We start from the raw sequence: 20,357 nt of genomic DNA on the forward strand, positions 1-20,357 counted from the left end.
CACGCAGTGAATACAAACACTTGCCCAACTTTAACGCCAGCAGCTCATTGCCGTACAACAAATGACATACCTTACCATGTCGGTAAGGCGCATGTTGTGGCGTGTCCCTCGTGTAATGACCATCCATCCACCCACCCACCCACCCACACCGCATCCACGCATCCACCCACATACACATACACATCAGCGTTATTTTTTTGTGGAATATATTTCGAACTCGGAATGATATAAATTGTTCGTGGTCCTGAAAATTAAACATAATTAAAGTTCCGACCGTACATGTTCATTCCTCCAGCCAAAAATGGACTGTCCATGCCAAAGCCGCTAGAATCTTACACGAGACATACATGTTAACCATATCATAGTACTTTAATGCCATGGATACTGCTACGAAGGTCACGCCCGAAAGTCAACGAGGAATCGGACTGTTTCTGACCCGACCTCACGCTGCAAAACATTCGGACCCGAAGCTCCCAAAGCGTGGAACGCAGATATTTAACTGAAGCCATTAGCGACGTAAATGAAGACGGTGTAGAGGTCGTAGGCAATGTGGACGCAATGCTGCAGCCAGCCGACGACAATGACGCCACTCCGGTTGTCAACAGCGAGCGGGCCAAACATCAACGATCGTCATATGGAGACAATCGCGATGGGCCAGGAAACAGGTTGCGTTTGGCGGTTCCGGTTCATTGCTGCTATGCATCATTATTTTTGCAACCCGGAAAGTCGTGTTGTGTTATCTTTCAACGTGATGCCAAACAAACAATGGTGAACGAACTCTATTCGATCAGTGCTTGAGAGATTGCGGTGTGCGCGTGTTGCGACATTCCCCGAACCCGACGTTTGCACGAACTAAACTGTAACTCATGGGGGGGGGTTCGGGGGTGGGCTCCGGCCCCCCCCAGCGCCTTACAGGTTCGGAATACTTTTATTTCCCCGACTAAAAACCTACTCCTCCGTTCGGACTGGAAATTAACCGGCAAAAATGAAAAAAGCGCTGATACACATACACATATACATACACATATACAGATACATACGTACATACATACATACCCATACGTCACCAGTAGGAAAAATAAAGGCCAGAGTTAAATGTGGTCCTATGGACTTGTTGTACCCATATGATATTCTGCCAGTAACTGACGGTTTATATTCTATGTTTTCATAACCTGACTTCCCATGCTCTTCCCCGCCCTTCCTTCCCCCCTAGCCCAACTCCTCACCTTCGCCCCAAGAGTACACAGTTTTCCCCACATCTTAGGCACTACGGGGCTGCATGCACCACCACCTAATGCATGCGGGTTGGCGGAAGCCACATGTGCCCCTGGTCCACGTGCACGCACACACTTCTCTCCCTAGCAACAGCCTCTCCCATTTGCCTTTCTTATGCGTTCTTTCCACCCCAGTTCTCAATTTCTAGCTTCTTCACGTTCCTGGCGGTGTACACGACGTCCATTCCGTAATCGCGCTGTCAATTCCGTCATCTAGTACGACGCCTTCTGTGTCGTCCTGCGCCGCCTTTGCATTTCTTTTTCTTTTCAGCCCCTGCGTTTTTACCACATTCCATATGGTCTTTATTCTTCTTCCCGGTTTCCCCAGTCTTCCAGCATAATAGTCCCTTCCAGCGGCATTCGCATGCAATCTTTCCTTCACCGGCCGCTACTCACAACCTTGCAACCTCTCTGCCTCGCATGTGCCCTTGCCCGCCGCTTCTGCTGCCTGGCCAGGTGAGTCCGAGTAGGTTCGAGCTTTGTTGGTATATCGCGTTGCGTCGGTCGGCTAGCCGGACTAGGATGGTCGGGTCGATCGGGTCGGGCGCGTGTTGGGGGTTTGGAGGAGCACATGCATGTCACCAGCAGCTTATTACCAGCTTGTCAGCCAGTTCTGTCGGGGTTCCTCAATTCCGCCGCCAGGCCGGCGAACCATTTTTTCCTGCTTACGTCACCTCTTTCTCAACTCACGTCAGTCTTTTGCTCTTCACCGCCTTTACACCTACCTTTGGATGGTTTTCCTGTTCTCGTTCCGCACATTATTTTAGTTTTGGCGGCAAGGTAGGTAGTATCGTCATGACTATATCATCGCGAGGACTCTTCTTCACAAGCGCCCACCGTTTAGCTATGCCTTCCTTACTTCTGGCGTATCAGTCTTATCTCGGCATCAGCTTCACTCGTTCGTGGTTCATCTTCCCCCCTAACCCACCACGCCTTCTCCTTCCCTCTTCCCCCTCGCACGCAGATCCGCATCACGAACCCCAACCAGGACGCCATCTTCTCCATAAATTGCACCGCCCTCCGTGCCGCCGTGAAGGTGTCGCTGCAGGCAGCGGGGCAAACCCTGCTGTCGGACGTGTTGTGCACTGTGGGCTACATCACGGGGGACACGTACCTGAACGTTCAGCTGCAGGACCCCGTTTCGGCGGCACAGGTGGGGCCGTGTGCGGGTGTGCGGTTATGTATATGTGTGTGTGTTACATGGTTGGGGGGTGCGTGACCCCATACCTGTAAGACTACCCATACGAGCCGAAGGCCCAAGGGGAATACTACAACGCCTAAAAGCCACGGAGAAAAGGAAAAACACCGCACATCAGCCCAGACTAGCGTCCAAAGGGGGTAATTGAGTCTCGGTGAGCCCACATACGTTCCAACATCCTCGCCAGACGTGTATGTATACGGTTATGTATATGTATGTGTGTATATGTATGTGTGTGAATGCATGTGCGTGTGGGGGGAGAGTGGCCGGTGATACCCAGAGACTCCCGTATTGAGTGAGCTTTTCAAGGGCTTGATGTCTGTATGTTTTTTTCGCTTGATCCGGAAACCTTGAAGCTCCTAAATCCTACGTCGTAACCCCCCAGGCCGGTTTTGCTCTCCAAGGTTTCTTGGCCACCCTGATCACGGTGGGCCAGCTGCCGTGCAACAGCGTCCTTGAGGAGTCCGTCACCAACTCCTGTAAGTAGGCACCCATCCAACTAAGCCTCAGGCCCCCTCGAACAGATCTGATCGGAATCTAAAAATCGGATACTTTTTCCTCCTATATATAATCGTCAGGCAATCTCAGATGCGATCAGATCAAGCGCCGCGCTCATCTCATTCGGTTTGTTGAAGAGGCTTGAGGCCCCTACCCTGTCCCGCTCTTTGCTGGCGGTGGATCGCCATTCTTCGTTGACAGCACCGCTGGCCCCGTTACGTTACCCTCTTTCCCCAACAACGCCCCTATGTTTGTATATCTGTTTGAGAGTTTTTTTCTCGCTTTCCTAAAGCCTTAACTCCGCTTTTCCTAAATCTCCCCCCTCCACTTTTTCCCTCCTCCCTTTCTCCATGGGTTCCTTGCTCGGCTCGGGCTCCTCCAGTGTTTTATTTGTCAATGAGCTGCTTTGGAAAGCCAGTTTTGTGCTGTCCGAGTCCCCCGCTGGGGCCACTCAAGCCGCCAAGCCCGCCATCGCCCAGGCCTCCACGGCCGCCGCCGCGACCGCCCCCGCCGTTGCCGCCAATCCTGCCTGCGGTAATTACAAGACAGCCACCGCCGCCGCCGCCGCCAACGATCCAGTCGCCGCCGCGGCCGCCACCAATCCGGTCACCGCCACCGTCACCGCCACCGCCGCCTAAGAAGAAACGGAAGAAGAGGCCGCCACCGCCAAGCAATCTGGGTTAAACAGTACCAAAGAAGGCCGCCAAGTGCTTCCGCCTCAACTGCACGGTTATTGCCGCCGCCTCCATCACCATCACCACCGCTGCACCACCGCCCTCCACTGCCATGTTGCAGTTAATAGACCCCAACGAGCAGTTCCTGCTGACAGGGGATTGTGAGAACGGGAGGGGGAAGGTTAAGGACAGGTAGTTGGGGTTCCATGGCGATGATGTTGGTGGCGGCGTCAGGGCATGCAGTACACAATAACGGTGTGACACAGGTGATCCTTCCGGCCATCCTTCATTCCTTGTGTGTGTACGTGTATGCATGTAGATGTGGCTGGGTACCATCTGGTGATGTATGATGTGTGGGACAGGGGGCCATATCTTCACCCGTGGCCGCTACCCGGCGAAACCCTCCCTTCCCCGGTATTTCGGAGCACCTTCATCTAGTCACCCTAGTCAACTTCTCAGTGGATCGCTTAGGTTCCGCACCCACCACCGGCGTCCAACGGAATCTGCCGGATCGACGGTGGCCCAACTCCATTCCTGGTCAGCTCGTGAGTCAACTTTATCGCAGGTCACCACGGTCCATCGACTAGGGGCACTTTACCTTCCACCATCGGAAGGATTTTCGACCCCGAAATTTTCTGGGGGCAATGGTCCGTGCCTTACCAGTAATGCCTAACCTGGGTATAATGTATGTATGTATGCATGCATGTACGCTCGTTCGTTACAATTAATTTATGTATGGTATTTGTTGTTGTTGTTGTTTCATGGTCGTGGGTGCATTCCCTGTACCTGCAAACCACCCTAATACGAGCCGAGGGCTCAAGGGCTGCCAAATCGCCTATAAGCACCATCCTACCTCGCACTTCCAACGAGACAAGTGATGAAGTATACTAACGACCAAAGGGAACGATAGAGTTGTGGTGAGACCATATGCGTTCCAGCATCCTTGCCAGGCGTTCAGGTTCCCACTTCATAGCGTCCTTCATATGCTCGAAGCGTGGAAAGCCCATATCAGATCTGATTTCGTCGTACACCGGACAGTCCAGCAAAATGTGTTTCTCATCCTCGATGTGGCTATCAGTGCCGCAGCAAGGGCATACTCGCCCCTCCCTAGGTATATAACGCCGTCCCTTACGCGCTCTGTTAGCCGCCAGTGCCCAACAGCAAAGCCTAAACTGCATAAGCTTGCGATTCGCTGAACGTGGGATAAACATTGTGATATGCGGGAGCACCTCCTTCCTGCCCGCTTGCTCGGCCGCCAGACCCATCCAATGCTTATATTTCGCCATGTGGATTCCTGGTATGGAAGTAGTTGGCTCGCATTTGCTTCGCATTGCCTCGATGATAGTGCTGCTTCGTGTTGTCAACATGCGCAACATGTGTCCATGTGCCAGCCGTCTGTCCGTATGTCTGTGATGTATTCCGCCGTGTGACCATGAATTTGTGTTGTGATAGAGTCGTACCCGTACGGGCCTTGCACCGGTTGTGTCTGCAGGGCCATTGTGGTGGGTGACTAAGGGACGCTTTGGGGCTTGAGGGGTTGGGGGCCCCTCTTGAGGCTTGACCCCCTCCTTTCTCTTCTTCCTCTTCATCTCAGCCCTTACTTGTCCCGGAACACATCCGGACGTGAAAGAGAAAAGAGCGAGAAGGGGACAGGGGCAATGCTGCATGGCCGACCAGCAACAGCAGTTAGGGGGTTTATCGGTTGAGTGTGGCAGCTGCTGTATAAGGCTCCTTGGGGTCGCCTGGTAATGCTGAACCAGGTGCCGCTGAACCACTTCTGCCGGAATAGGTTTCTCTAAGTAAGGTTTGGGTGGGTAAGGCGCCTGGAAGAGTAGTAGCTGTACGAGCAGTAGCGATTAAAACAATGACAGCAGTAGCAGCAATAGTAAGGGGGAAAAGGAGGAGGGTGTGCTGCCGCAATAGGAGAACAAAAAGGAGGAGGGTGTGTTGCCGCAATATGGACTTACGATTTGGTGGTGAGATAGGCAGAGGAGGGTGGCGGTGAAGGAGGAAGAGCAAGGGGAATCGACCCTGCTCATGCGGGGGATCGCGCTTCGCAGCCCCCTCGATTGCCTCCGCTAGCTCGCGGAGCTGACAAACAGGACTCACTGGCCTGAGGCTGGTGATCCGCTGAGCTGGTGGAGGTAATGGAGATGGATTCTTGCGGTTGGCAGTCGGCAATGGACGCCTCGGGCGTTCCTACCTAACTTAACCCTGGGAGCCTTCCCGGACGGTGCATGCGTCCAACTGATGGTGGGTACCGTAGATCCCACAAATATGTTCTATAGCCGCTGTCCGGCTAATAAACGTTTAATAGGGAAACGCCTTAGCATAAATTCACTTTGCGCAGAGTCACATCGCAGCAGTACTAACGACCACTCCAGGGCGGGCCTCACCTGGCCGAAAAGACATTTGTGCAAACAGTCAGACATGTACTTGTGATGTCGTTACAAGGTGCTTACCCTTCGAATGTATGTGTTTCGCTCGACGGCATGGATACTTTAAACCGTAACGGCCCGCTCAATGATAGGATATCCTTTCTGCTGAAGGAGGTGAATTTCGGTGACGCCATTTCACAGGAGGGATTTCTTCAGCTGTACCGGGAGCTTAGGGCCAGTTATGAGTGCCAAGAAAATGCATCACCTGCTTCAGACTACGCGGTCAGGATTTTGTATAAAGCAATCTTCCGGGCGCCCGGAGTTTTCTTGAAATAATGTTTTGCTATGCAGGGCGAGCAGGATGAAGAGGTCAAACATCTTTGTACACAGGCGAGCCTTCTTTTCGTGGCGCGCGTACTTTTCGCGGCGCAGGCGCAAGGAGGCAGAACAGTATCCAACTTTGGCTGTCCAATATCACGGATTGTTGCTGCTGCGGGCATTAAGTAAGTTATGCACTGTGGCACATCTGCCGCTGTGGCGAAGCAGTCAAATCTTGACACTCGCTACAGTCTTCTTGATTTTTTCCGCGAGGTGAATGTCGTGGTCAGCAAGCTTTCTTCATACTTTGAAGCGCGTGGGGGTAGTTCGCGATTGTTTGCGCAGCAGGCTCAGCTGAAGGAGAATTCGGAGACTGTTGTAGTCATGGGTTTGCTCGCCAAAAAGTACAAGGTTAGTTCCGTAGTTCTCTCTAGTCCCCGCTTGCGCCCTGCTATCTTTCGGGTCAATCTTGCAGGACAATTTCGGCATGCTTCTGCATCAGTTAGACTTCTTTAAGCAGATAGTGCTTAAGCTTGGGTGGAACGCATTCCTTGTGCTACGGATCAAGCTTTTGAGTTCCTTTCCCGATGTCGTCAGGTACTTTCGATATGTCCGTAAAACTCATTGATTGCTTTACGCTCATTTTACATGTTGATTAGATTTAGATCAATCAGATACCAAGTGTATGTGCACCTGATGCTTCTGGCGTCGTTATGATGGTAGCATGGTTTCTATGTACGCAGTTGCGTTGAACTTCTACCGTGCGTTTTCGCCATCCTCGTTAGTCACGCCCCGCAGCTTCCAGACTGCCTTAGCCATGTCAGTGGGGCAGAATACCGTTCAGCACTTCTCAAATCACTTTCAGGTATGAATTTGGATATGTCTTGGGTGATGCCTAACCAGTAGCGAATGGGGTTGATTGTCCACGACCTCAGCGCCCATTTCAGCGAGAAATACATTACTGACACACAAGACCTGCTGTCTGCGCAGTGCTTATGAGTGCATGTGTCTTGGATGGGTGCGCAACCAGGGCCCCACATATCAACCTCCTTCCTGTTGCCATGCCTGCAGAGATATGCAAGGCAGACTACAGCAGGGTGCAGGCGCGTATTCCCAGTGTCGAAGCTCTGCTCTCTCATGTCCTGACGTCTGCTGTTCCAGAATGGCGGGAGGCGGCGTCCCATGCCCAATTGGAATCAAACTTAGCAAAAAGTGCAACCGCAGCGGAAAAGTGCACATTTCCGGGGGTTGTGGACCTTGTATCTAGTAAGAAATTTCTGGTGCATTGATACATGTTTTGGGGGGCGGTGATGTATATTTTGAAAATCAATGTTGGGGGAATCTCAACGCTGCACACGCAGCTGCACTGTCTACGATCTCCATAAACTAATTCACTTAGTTTTAATCTAAAAGCGATAAGTCCTTAAACTCGTTTGCGACTGGAGAACTTCCACTTCCATGCAGGTCGTTTGCTGGAGGGCCTTGTCACAGATGGCAATCGCATGCAGCGCGCACTTTCTGCGTTGGAGACGGAATACGCGCAGCATTACACACGCGGCGGCAGCGAACTCGATGAAAGAGAGTTCTTGTTCACAGACTTCACAAAATTTGCATCGCCCCGTTTTTCACCACGGCACATGCAGTCTGCGGTCATGAAGCTACGTGCAGGCCCATTACCTATCCGCCAAGGGTCACTTTTGGGCCCCGGCGCACACACAACAGCATCGTATGCAATATCGCCATCCTCGATGAATCCCAAGACGTCACTGCTGGCACGGATGCATTCGCCTTTACCAAAGCTTAATCTCGGCGTTGAGACTGGTCCACCTGTAACGCCGGTCTCAGAGATAATGAGCACGTCTGCATGGCTTCGTGGCATAACTGCCAGCCTGGCAGCTGAGGTGGGTATCCTATGCAACTTCCAGTCGAAAAGTATTGTTCTCAGTTCTAAATGAAATTCACGCACGGTTTCCTTTCGAATCGTCGAACATGGATGTGTTCGCGATGTTGCCCCTCTTGTTAATGTGCAGCCGTCCCCAAGCGTAATGAGGTATCTTGCGGAAGTGGCGGTACCTCCTGATGGAGAACAAGGTGCCTGCGTGACTGTAACTCTGTCAGCTGCAGAGCAGCTGAATCAGAGAGTTCAAGAGTTGGTGAGCTGCATCATGCCAGAAGAGAAAATTCCTTCCCTTTTGGGTTCATTTCCTTTGTTGCAACCGTCGTTGGTGTCAGAGCGGCGTATTGAGGTCACTAAGGTATATTACCTTAGCCTGGAGCGCATCTTGCAGGCCGAGGAGAAGAACAACGGTGTGGCAGGTGTTACTTCCCTCCTTTCAGCTGGCAAGTTCCATCGCGCCTTAGTTGCGTGTTCTGCCGAGGTGGTGACTGCATGCTATCGCATGGTTTCTTGTACGTTCCCAAAAGTAAGAATCCCTATGGCGCAATGTTAACGCTAAGGAATGTCATTTTGCTTCTTTTGACAGTATTTTGTCTGTTCTTGGCCTCAGGTGTTGGATGCATTACATATCAAGGCGTTTGACTTGGCCAAGATGATACAATGCTTCGTCAGGAGTATTACAACGTTGCCCCGGTCTGTCATCTCTGTTGGAGCCAATGCGTGGGGAAATTCAAGCTTATTGGGGTTGATTGAAGCGCACTAGAGGCTCGGTAGCTGCCATTCTCGCACTGGTATGCGTTGTGCTCATGAGTTCTGGTTTTGTGAGGACTTGAAAAGGTCAAGGTCTATTTGACCTGTGGTGTGTACCCTTGGTGGTCATGCTTGTGATTATTACGCCACCACAGTGACAGCCATGTCGCTTTGAACCGTAACTTCTATGCGATGTGGACTTGTTCGCATTATAATGCCATGACTGCAGGGATCTCAAACGGCACCTTTTCCTCGTTGAAGAAAAAATCCTCGAATCCTTGGCGTGGGAGGCGGATTCTCCACTCTACAGCCTCATTTGCAGCACCGTGGCCCAGGATGAACTTTTGGAAGAGTGTGCAACTTTTGAGGACGACACCAGTAAGCTAGACACAGGGGTGCTGCAATGAAGGCAGGCTGGCTAAGGATTTACGTAATATTAACGGATCTGTGACTAAGGTGCTGCAAACAGGCAATGCTGATAATCATTTGATGCTGTTTTCTGCCCGACACAGCTGACAAGACAATGCAGGCACCTAAGTCTCTGGTGCTCATCCCCGATACAAGTGCATCACCCCTGTCAACGAAGAGACCACAAGACTCGAACGTGCTTGAGTTTTCTCCGGTGAAAAAAGGTATGCATAACATTTAACCTATGATCATACTAGCGGTACCAATATTATATTATTACTACGTAGTAGTAATATTGAAAGGCCTTATTACAGCGCTTTTCTTGTCTTCCCCTAAAGGAGAACTCGGTCCTAAAGGGGATGAAGAACTTCAGGAGTTCCCCTTTATTCATCCCCTAAAGGGATTAGAAGTACCAGTATTTGTGGTTAATTCAAAATTAACATATGATAGCAAGGTAAACAAAACTGCCTTTACAATATCAATGTTACCCATTATTTTTACGTACCTTTACATATATATAGCCGACATCAACTATATAAAGATTGCCCAGTGTTGATAATGTGAAATAACATTCACGTTATCAATTTTGGACAATCTGTGTCTTGTTTTCAAATCATCATATTAATCTGACTTGTCCAGTGATAATTTCAGTAGTTTATGGTTGGAGCGATATTTTTTCTTTTTTGCTGTGGTTTTTAGCAATATTAATAAGATTCTTAACATTACAGTATTAACTTTATAGGCCGCCAATGATCTGGTATTGGATGGCGTTGCTAATAATTCTTCTTCAAAACCTGCAATAGATTATCAAGTTTGAATGCTTAATCATCTGCCCACATATCGTCCTCCTGGAGATTAGTATTGCCAGGTTGGCAAAATACTATTGCCAGGCTGGTCTTAGATTACCGCTCTCTTCTTCCCTGTAGCCCGCATGGAGGGGAGCCAGCACGCTGTTCATCGTTATTTGCGAAAGCTTCCACCTTGTATTGGAGCCAAGTTCGTAGAATCCGCTCACACAGATGGTTGCGCGGCAGCATTAAACCATTTCTGTTGTAAGGTAAGAAAATGCTAAAGCAAAGCACGAAAATTAAACCTGTTGGTTTACTTGCATGACGCGAGCTTTGCTGCAGGTACTGAAGCTTGCCGCCTTCAGGCTTGCGGTCTTATGCGATAACTTTGACTTCAGTCCCTTGCAACGTCTAGATGTCAATACAAAGGTATGGTTATCTAAGCATTCCGAGCCGCTTTATTATGGCAATACTATTACTTGGCCTGATTATCATGTGTGTAGGTGTATCAGACCATCGAGCATGCTCTGTTCTTCCAGACACACTTGTTCTATAATCGGCACATCGACCAGATAATCCTCTCGGCACTTTATGGTTTTTGCAAAGTTCACAGGCTGGCCCAGGTTTCATTTCGTGAAATAATCGCACATTACCGCAAGCAGCCTCAAGCACAACCGTCCATATTCCGTTCGGTCGTGGTTGAGCAGTCAAATCCAAGCTTGCAGGTAGGTTGCCATCGCTGCCAATGCTACTTCGCTGTGAGGCATGTAAATGTGCCTGACGGCTGATGGTAACTTTTGAATAACAGCGTACAAATGGTGGTTTTTTCCAGGTGGGGAGGCGTGCCGATATTATTGCGTTCTACAATCAAGTCTTTGTACCTTGTATGAAGTCTTTTTTACTGCGGAGTGGTAAAGGAGAGTATCCTGGGACCATTGGACCTACCATCGGCAGCCCTGACAATGTTACTGGAGAATTGAAGGGCGATATCTCGATAAGTTGTGGAGCGCCTGCAATGGAAGGCGAACTGTCAGCAGCTCATGACAGTGCGGGCAAGATGACGCAAATTATGAAACAGTTAGGGCTGGAGGCCCTAAGATCACCCGGGACAGAACATCAGAGGAGCCATGCTGGTAATAGGGGGGTGCTTATGCGTTTTGGTGTGCCTACAGATAATGCAGTGGATGGAGTTCATGTGATGGATTCAGCACAGAACTGTGCGGCGTTACTTACCTCAGCTCATGAAATGGAAGTGCGTGCTGGCTTGAACACGTGCACACCTGGGAAGCGAACCGAGCACCAAATACCAGATGGCTTAGCGGCACTGCTGCAGGCAAGTTCTTTATGTAGTTGCATCATATAAATTTGAATCAGCATCACAGGAGCACGTCTTTGTTGCAATACGTACCCCGCAGGCACTGGACTCACAGCAAGGTGGTGCTGATAATTGTGGGACTGAGTCGCAGCAATACTGTGAAGTGGGATCTAGACTTAACGCTGGACCTGGATGGGTACTTCGCCCTGTTGGCCTTGACGGCGGTCCCAAGAGTTGTACAGGCTTAGACCAAAGCTTTAACGGGCAGGCAGCTTGTGCTGGCCTGGATGTATTTGATGATGCGGATACCTACGACTGTTCACAATTTCAGAAGACCTGCAGGCGCCAAAGGACGCCGAATCGGAAGCATGGAAGTGACTGAGTCTGAACATAGTAAACTTTTGCAAAATTCGGTGAATTATTGCAATCCTTACACATGAATGTATGAATGAAATGAGAACCGAGGACGGTAACCAAGCGTGTAGGGTTCCTGCCACTTCCTGGCCCATGTACAGAATCAAAACCAACTACCGCGATTCTGGATGCCTGCCTGAGATTTTCCGGGCCGACTCCGCAATTCGTCGAAATTGCTCGATAGAAGGGTTGAAATTGGCACGGGGTCTACACCTGGGACAAGTTAAATTGCCGGGACAGGCCCTTGAATTGGCCTGACAGGGACACGAATTGGCCTGGCAGGGACATTCCGACAGTCAGAATTAGCCTGTCGTGGTGTCGAATTGGGCTGTTCGGGGTGTCGAATTAGGGAAGCACAGGAATTGTGCGACCGGGGCAGTCCAAAGAATTGCTCTCCCCGACCTTGTGTCCTACGCTCTACTGAACTCTTTGTGAGTCTGGAGCCCACTGTAACAACCACACTGCCTCGAGGCATCCCTAGCCCTGGCGGTGAAATGATAGGAACTAGCCTAGCCCGCACAAGTTCCGCACAAGTGCGGGGGTGTCCATAAAAGCTGGGGGGTCCATGGGTGGTAAATCGTTTTTAGGGCGGTTACATGGTGGACCATCATCGTCCACCCTCGTCCGCTTGAGCACGAAGCGCCTTAGAGCAACGTGCCGGGTCTCCCGGACTTCCGAGAGGAACCTGGCTACTGCCAGGGGTGGGGCCTCGGTGGTAATCGTGCGCATGTTGCACCCTTGAAACACGAGATCACGTTCATACTTAGCCCGTGTACTAGTGTACACCGGGCATTCCACAAAGACATGCATTTTGTCTTCAACCGGCCCCCAGTCACAAAGCCACCAGGTGCGGGCTGTGCGCTCATGGCCGTTAGGTCGGTTAATCTCTAAATCCCTACAGCCTAAGCGGAAACATATAAGCATTTGACGAAAACATTGGGGCATGGCGATTTCAGGTGGTCATTATGGATTTCAGCACGAGCAATGAACCCTGCCTGCTCCCCCGTGCCCCTTGCGGGCAAGCAACAGAGAATCGGGTGAGAGACCGAGCTTTCTATTAGGGCCTGGTGCCTAAATAGGGAGGGGTAGGGTCTGTGCAGGGTTTCCGGGTTTCCTCGGTCTTCTTGAACCCTCACCACAAGAGCCAGTCTTCTTATGTGTTTCAGGCTCAGTGCTCAAACTCGCGTGACGGAGCCTTGACCCGGCTGCTTTGGAGGGGACAGAGGCCCCTTATGCCCCTCTCCCGTCTGCGGGAGGAGCTTAGGTGGTCTTTCCGTTGGGGCTGGGCAGCAGTCCCTGGCCAGTGTCAGGCATGGTCAAATACTTGCACAACACACGCACACGCACGCACACACACACACGCGCGCGCGCACAAGCTCACGATATTGAATTGAATTATTACAGAATGGGAGGCTTCTGGGCCATTTGAACATATTGTCACACAAGCTCGCGATATGCCAGCTGAGCATTCCCGTGCCTCGAATGCCTTGGTAAAAAACTTATTGCGGACATACCCAGCTCAGACAATGCACGGCTAATATCAGGGCAGCTCCAATGAGTGCTCAGTAAGTTTGTCATAGCGGTGGCCAGATCGGAGAGCAATGGTTGGTCGTCGGCCTGCACCAGCTCCACAAGCGTCTGTGCAGCGATCTCATCAAACTTGCGTGGTCTGCGTGTTCCTGTTTGTCCTCTAAGCGGCAGGACCTCGCCATTCGCCAGGTAGGAGCATGCACAGTCCTCTCGCAAGGTCTGTGCCCGAAAGCTTCAGCTATTTGCGCTTGCGTGTAATTCTCATCGAAATAGAGGTGGCAAACACATTCGCGCACTTGTTTGCTGTAGTAGTAACGGTTCAATACAACTCCAATTGTGAGATCCGTCCTACAAACTGAGTCACGTATGCACACGTATGTATTCGCATAAAAAGAATAATTGAAATTTTGCGTGTTCCTTGCGAGTTGCGAGTTGCGACTTCAGAAGTAAGCAAGAGTGCATTTCGCCTCGCATCCCGCAATTTGTTATGCAAGCAGCCATAATGAATGTATTGACTCAAGGATCAGTCTAACACAACGATATCGGCGAAGGTCAGGAACACCATTTGAGGTAATTATTGCTTTTCTTTACAGCTTAAATTTTGCGCAAAGCGGGCATACTTTCGTAGATGGAAATTGCGACTGCTTGACAGAGGTCACATATACCCCGCTGGCGGACGGTCCCCTGTCCGCAACGCCGTACATCCTGACCGTTCCAGCGGACGCCTAGCGGACGGTCATGGAAACGATGGTCCAAAGCTCCAAAACATCTGTATGTAGATGATTCACGAGACGCTAATAATTAATGCTCCAGCTTGCACTCCTTGGCAAGCAATTAACGCGCAAAACACTCGCCAGGAGAAACTAACCCCAAAATTGTGACGCACATAGTCAAAAGGCTTCTAGCATAAAAGGAGAAAGCAATCGAAAGAAAAAAGACAACATCCCAAGGCGCGCGGCGGACATTCTAATGACCTGTTTATGTAACCTGCTTAAATAACACCAACGCACTGGAACAATTAAATCATGCAATAAGGTCATTGCAATGGCCACAAGCACTGGGCATTAGTGAAAGGGATTCAGCAAAAACTGACCGTCACGCCCAACACGTCGTTCCATCCCTTTGTCGGCTCTGAATGGCACAATGAATGCTCTACTGGGTAAATGATCATTTGGCGGTGGAAATAGGCCATTGTATGGCATCCGAGCTGGCGCACAGCTTGCGCATGTCCCCAAGACCCAACACGGCACCACGCCCCGCACCCGGTTATGCCCTTGTCCTGCATTCCGCCTGCCAGCCTATCTGTGCAACACAGCGCATGGCGGACAGGCCAACCAAGCCATACCAAGGTTTCAGTGAAGACTGGGGCAGAGGGGTGCAAAGTGGTCCTAATCCTCTAATCCAGGGGGTGGGTACCGGTCAGCAATCCTCTAATCTCAACAGGGTTGGACCACTTCTAATCCCTAATCCAGAGTGGTGGTCTAATCCATATCCTAGGGTCGGGGTCCTAATCCTAATCCTGTGGCCGAGTCCCAATCCCAATCCTGGGGGGGTCCCAATCCTAATCCTGGGGCCGGACCGCAATCCTAACTCTGAGGCTGGGGTCCCAATCCTAATCCTCTTGGTCGTGTCGTAATCCTTATCGTGGAGCTGTTATCGTGTGACTGATTCGGTAAAACCTTAATTTTGGCTGGGGGGCCCAATCCTAATAGAAGGGTGCCGTGACACGGAAACACACAGTGCCATACAGGCGCGAGGCGATGGCAATGCAAGTGCGTAAAAAAACCAATGCAATTTTACACCGGGTATATGCTCAAACGAAGTAAAACTTGAAAAATAAAAAGCAGGCTGACGAAGCTGCGCATCCTGGCGATTTTTGCAGTATCGTGCCATACGAAGAGTTTAAGCAGGGATACTGCGTCTAAACACCTTGATTCAAGCATCTGCAGATGCGACTGTGGGGCGGTCGAAGATAAAATGCACGTTGAGAGAGGTGATCCAATGGATCACCAACCACACTTGCAGCGCGCCAGAGATCTTCCATGCCATAAATACCATTCTGTGTTACTGTCTCCCTTAACTGGTTCTGGTGGCGGAGGATTGGCTGACCCGATGGTGCTGAACGGTGCGGTTTGGACGATTTTTTGGCGAGAATTGCACCGCTGCCAAGGGCCTTACACAGCAGGAAGAGCAAGCAGCCAAGCCTATCAGTGGCCGCGCGGCCCAACCGGCCAGCAGGCCGCCCGTAGCCACGGGGGCCGCGCGGCCGACCGCGGCGCGACACACCAGACAGCCAACAGTCCGGAACACACCGCGGAAGGGCGCCAGCGCCCAACACCAAAAAACCAAAACAAAGCTAACCTAAGAACAGAAGCACTGCAGCACCCGCGCGCCCCAAAGACCATCGCACCAGACAAAGCCCGACCGACCAGAAACGACCAGGCACCAACCCCAAGAGGTGTTCCCCCTCATCCCGGATGCGGGCGCCTCGGCCCGCCCCCTGAACCACCCCCCTCCCGCGCGCGTGCTGCCTCCCCCTGCCACCATGCTGAGGGGGGGAGGGCGCCTCTCAGGAGCCCGCCGACGCCAGGCCGAGCCAATCAGTGCTGCATCTGGGGCAAGACTGGGGATAGCGGAAAAAAGGAAGCAAGGGGCTGACAGGAATAGGGCGGGCGGGGGGCAAGTACAGCCTGTCACACTGACTATTGGACAAGGCTGTATGCTCTTCTGCGTGAAGGCAGAATGACTTCACCAGGAGAGCAGCGAGAATTAAGTCGCCACTGCGAACCAGTTGTACGACAGTACCACAGAACCAGCCTTAGAAGCTCCGGTCGCTTCGCTCCGTCGCGTCTAAGCCAACAATTCTGTGTTACTGTCTCCCTTAACTGGTTCTGGTGGCGGAGGATTGGCTGACCCGATGGTGCTGAACGGTGCGGTTTGGACGATTTTTTGGCGAGAATTGCACCGCTGCCAAGGGCCTTACACAGCAGACCGAAGAGACATTTGCTCACTGGCGAGGCCCAGGCTGCGGGAGACGGAGAGTTTCGCCTCCCCGTCGCGCCGCGTGTAGTGCTGTACCATGGCGTCGCTGCACCACCAGCCGTGCGCTTTGCGCAGGTCCTCAGGCACGCCGCGGTCGGCGGCAGTGCTATTTCCTCCTATGCGCATGGAATGCGCAGTGATGCGGCGGGTGATCCCCGCCGCCTGCAGGGTCTTGTTGAGCCGGTGGCAGAAGGCAGGGTACGACAGGGAGTGGATCGGCTGGGCCACCGTGCCTGTCAGGGGGCCTGACAAGTACCCCCCGGCCCTGTTCCACTGGACCGGTCGCAAAAGGGGCCCGACGTCCTCGTCCGGCGTGTCTGGGCGGCGTTTGTACCGTCCTAGGGTGAGGAGGCGCTCTGTCAGGCCCACGGGGCAAGCGGCACCGCTGACGCGGGCGATGGGAACCCAGTGACCCTGTCTCTGCTGATCGGTCTTGGATCGAGGGATGAAAACATCCATCCCAGTTGCCGTGATAACCAGAAGGTCCTCGTGAATGCTTATCTCCGCAGCATCGTCGAACCGAAAGAACCCCGTGAACATGACCACGATGGCTGTAACGGTCATCAGCTGGTCAAGGGGCGGCTCCGGCCCACCGACCAGCCGGGCCAGCACCGTGACGTCCGCCGGCTCCAGGGCGTCGCGTTCCAGCTTACGGCCTTGGAGTTGCTTTTCGGCGAGGTCGCGGACGAGCTGCAGGCAGGGTGCTCTGTAGGGGACGCTCTGCTGGCTAGGCGGAAGTAGGAGCTGATTGCTGCACTCGCTGTACGAACCCGTCCAGGCCCCACCTTATCTTCCTTGGACAAGTTCAGCAGGGAGAGCAGATAGAGCGCCACCGCCTCACCCGGGGTGTCGTAGATGCTTCCGGGCAGGCGCCTGGCCACCCACCACTCGCGGAAGGGTTCCCAAGACCGCGCGTAATCATTGGACGTCCGCGGGGCGAGTGTCTGACCGGCCACCTGGGCAAACTGAGTCGCCAAGGTGGAGAGCTCCGTGTCCACCTCCGCGCCGAGAGCGACCAAAAGAGCCTCAGCCTAGGCATCTAAGTCTGTGCGAGGGGCGCGATCGGATCAGCGGGAACACGGATACGGTTGATGTTAGAGGCCGAGAAGTCGACCAGAAGGGCCAAGGTGGACCAGCGGGAAGCGCCTTTGGGCAGGGGGCCCCCCGAGGTGCGGGCCAGAAAGACATCCGCGGCCCGGCCGAGCAAGCGAACTCCACTCACGAAAGGTATGAACCAGACCCCGTCGGCCGTGATAAAAGGCCACCAGTCGCGAGTAGGCCAGAAAGGCGCGACAAGGCAAAGCCGGGACTGGCAGGCCTCGGCGTGCTGCAGTACCCTGAGGAGGAGGTGAAAGGGCGGGTTTGCCCAGCACCTGCGCCCCCATGAGAACCTGAACGTGTCGACTCCGGACGTCGTTGGAGTGAAATAGCGGGAATAGTACACGGGGAGCTGGAAAGTCGCGTGGGACGCAAATAGGTCGATGTCGAAGGGGCCCCAGATGTCATGAAGCCTGCGGAATATGCTGGGCTTCAGCATCCAGTCGTCAGGGTCTTGCAGTTTCGAAAGCGCATCGGCGAGCTGGTTCTGGCCGCGGGGTCGCCACTCCGCTTGCAAGCGGATATCCTGCTCGAAACAATAGCTGTGCAGCTCGCAGGCGACCTTGTGGGAGTTGTCCGCTTTAGCGGAGCCCTTGTTGACGACATTCGCTGCATTAAGGTTGTCGGTGGTGACCTTAACCGACTGACCTGATAGACCGGCTGGGCTATCGAAAGATCGAATCGCGTTCAGAATGGCCTGGAGTTCCTGCGGGGTAGACCCCATAGCACTGACGTCGGGCGTCCACTCGCCACGCGCTGGCGCTAGCTGGCCATTGAGGATTGTCCAGGCCCCCCAACCTCCGAGGGACTCGGAGGATTTGCCTGCGGCGTCGCAAAAAAAAGAGGGAATGCACTACGGACGGAACCCACAGGTGCCGACGGCCGTTAAACCGATCAAAGGACGACTCCCAGAAAGACAGCTCCTCCCGCGCGTCGTCAGAGAGGGAGAGATGGGTTTCCCAGGTCTGCCGAGTTTCAATAAGTTGACCGAGCGCTCGGGTGCGCAGCCGGGCCCAAGGTCCGAAGGCCCAAGACATGGCCAGGAGTTGGCCTTTAATGGATGCCAATAGGCGGGCGGTCGAGCGCCGCGCCGTGAGCACACCGTTGATCTCAGATAAGAGGCGGTCCCGCTTGTTGCCTGGCACGATGAAAACGCCGTCCTTGGTATCGATAAGCATGCCCAAATAACGAATGCAATGCTGCACGGCCCCCAGCATAGATTTCTCTTTATTGACCAGGAAACCGAGCGTCTCCAACTGAGCAACCACTTCGGCCCTGCGCCGGACCAAGTTGTCGGCGTTCTGGTCTGCGTGAACCTGATCGTCTATGTAGCCCGAGCATCGCCAGCCGCGTTTGCGCCAGGGGCGCATGACCTCTCGCATGAGCTTCGTGAACGCCCAGCAAGCGGAAGCGAGGCCGGAAGGCAGTTGTGTGAACACATAGAAGACCCCTCTCCAGCAGAAGCCGAGATATTCCCAGAACCTGGGATCGATATCGAGGTGATGATAGCCGCTTTTAAGGTCCAAAGTAAAAAGATAATCGCCTGGGAGTAGCCAACCAGGAACCGCCTTCAAGTCTTCGTAGCGGAAGGAGGGGACGTGCAAATAATCATTTACCAGCCTGCCGTCCCAAATAAGCCGGAGCTTGGTTGCCTGCTGCATGACCCCCAACGGGCAAACCACGCGGGGCTGCGACGGCCATACGCGGGCCGTGCCCGACGCCACCAGATCTGCTACGGCTTTGTCCACGAACGCGGTGTTGGCGGTTGCCCAAGCGTGATTGCGGCCGGAGTGCTGGGGGGGGAGGGCTGGAGACCCAACGGAGTGGGAAACCCGACGTGATCCACGAGATGACCAGCGTGTTCACAACCCAAGCCATCCAAGCGCCTTTCTTGCCCGAGAGGCGTCCCCTCATCTGAGGCGGCACGCAAGGCGGACCCGCTACTGGAGTCGACCGAGATCCCGAGGTGTTGTCGAAAGTAGGACTAGAAAACTCCCCTTTATCCTTCCAGAATTCACCGGGGGCCTCAACCTTCACACCTTCTGGCGCCACCGCGGGGCGGGCGGGTTGTTTCCGATGCATGGCCAGACTTGCCGGAACTGGTGTGGGGTCCAGGTTTGGCCGACGGGCAGGGACGGGGCCCGGTGCGGGCCGTTTGGGGGCTGGTAAGTCTTCGGGGGCTGCGGTAGGTGGGCCGCGCGGCTGACCTAAAAGATGCTGCCCTTTGAATTGGCTGGCGTTGTGACTGATGGACAGCTGGACGTTTTCCACAAGGCCCGGACTCGAGAGGGCCTCTACCCCTAGCTCGGACAGGAAGGCAATAGCATCATCGTGCGAGAACGAATCCATGGTTCCTCAGGCTGGAAATTACTGGCGGCTATGAAGGCCTGCAAGCGTGCACCGGACAGACTGTGGGAGACACGGGCGAGGCGAGAAGCGGAGCAACGCTTAAAGAGTAAGACAGGCAAAAAACGGGTCCCCAGCCGGCCGGCTGCCAAGGCGACTTGAGTGGCCACTTGGCCTGACGCGAATTATCCGATAAGGGAAAAAAAACGGCAAATGCTGCCACAAAGTGAACCCATGCGACGGTCTGTTCGCAACCTCAAAATGCGAACGCGAAATAAAGGAGAAAAGCGGGAAGGCAAAACACCGCGAGTAAAAAAGGTCATCAACGAAGCTTACAACTGTGCACGCGGGCGCCAACAACTGCGCACGCGGGCGCCAACAACTGCGCACGCGGGCGCCAACAACTGCGCACACGGGCGCCAACAACTG

At 53.2% G+C, this 20,357-nt stretch overlaps 3 protein-coding genes across 3 annotated transcripts in view; 2 read left to right on the forward strand and 1 right to left on the reverse strand.

The window, feature by feature from the left end:
• Window positions 1-2,427, forward strand: part of VOLCADRAFT_118743 (uncharacterized protein) — a gene marked incomplete at both ends in the record, with an annotated part of 4,799 nt that extends 2,372 nt beyond the window's left edge. Inside the window, one exon of the mRNA XM_002954426.1 lies at window positions 2,239-2,427. Within this exon, the coding sequence (XP_002954472.1) occupies window positions 2,239-2,427 (189 nt within the window). The remainder of the gene's footprint in view (window positions 1-2,238) is intronic.
• A 3,709-nt stretch (window positions 2,428-6,136) lies between these two features.
• On the forward strand, window positions 6,137-11,880 carry mat3 (retinoblastoma-like protein; the record flags this gene model as incomplete). Its single annotated transcript, XM_002954427.2, has 16 exons — window positions 6,137-6,304; window positions 6,374-6,523; window positions 6,590-6,751; window positions 6,813-6,935; window positions 7,076-7,204; window positions 7,408-7,611; window positions 7,801-8,241; window positions 8,338-8,766; window positions 8,833-8,937; window positions 9,215-9,367; window positions 9,484-9,618; window positions 10,321-10,461; window positions 10,523-10,618; window positions 10,687-10,914; window positions 11,013-11,492; window positions 11,626-11,880. The coding sequence occupies 16 exons, from the start codon at window positions 6,137-6,139 to the stop codon at window positions 11,878-11,880; spliced, it is 3,399 nt and encodes a 1,132-aa protein (XP_002954473.1).
• A 4,541-nt stretch (window positions 11,881-16,421) lies between these two features.
• VOLCADRAFT_95324 (uncharacterized protein) lies at window positions 16,422-19,931 on the reverse strand (the record flags this gene model as incomplete). The annotated part of the gene is made up of 3 exons (XM_002954485.1): window positions 16,422-17,174; window positions 17,270-17,482; window positions 19,335-19,931. 3 exons carry the CDS (start codon window positions 19,929-19,931, stop codon window positions 16,422-16,424), a joined length of 1,563 nt encoding a protein of 520 aa, XP_002954531.1.
• Window positions 19,932-20,357: the final 426 nt, after the last annotated feature.

This window comes from Volvox carteri, assembly GCF_000143455.1.
Source record: "Volvox carteri f. nagariensis unplaced genomic scaffold VOLCAscaffold_43, whole genome shotgun sequence".
In the NCBI taxonomy this organism is placed as follows: Eukaryota; Viridiplantae; Chlorophyta; class Chlorophyceae; order Chlamydomonadales; family Volvocaceae; genus Volvox; species Volvox carteri.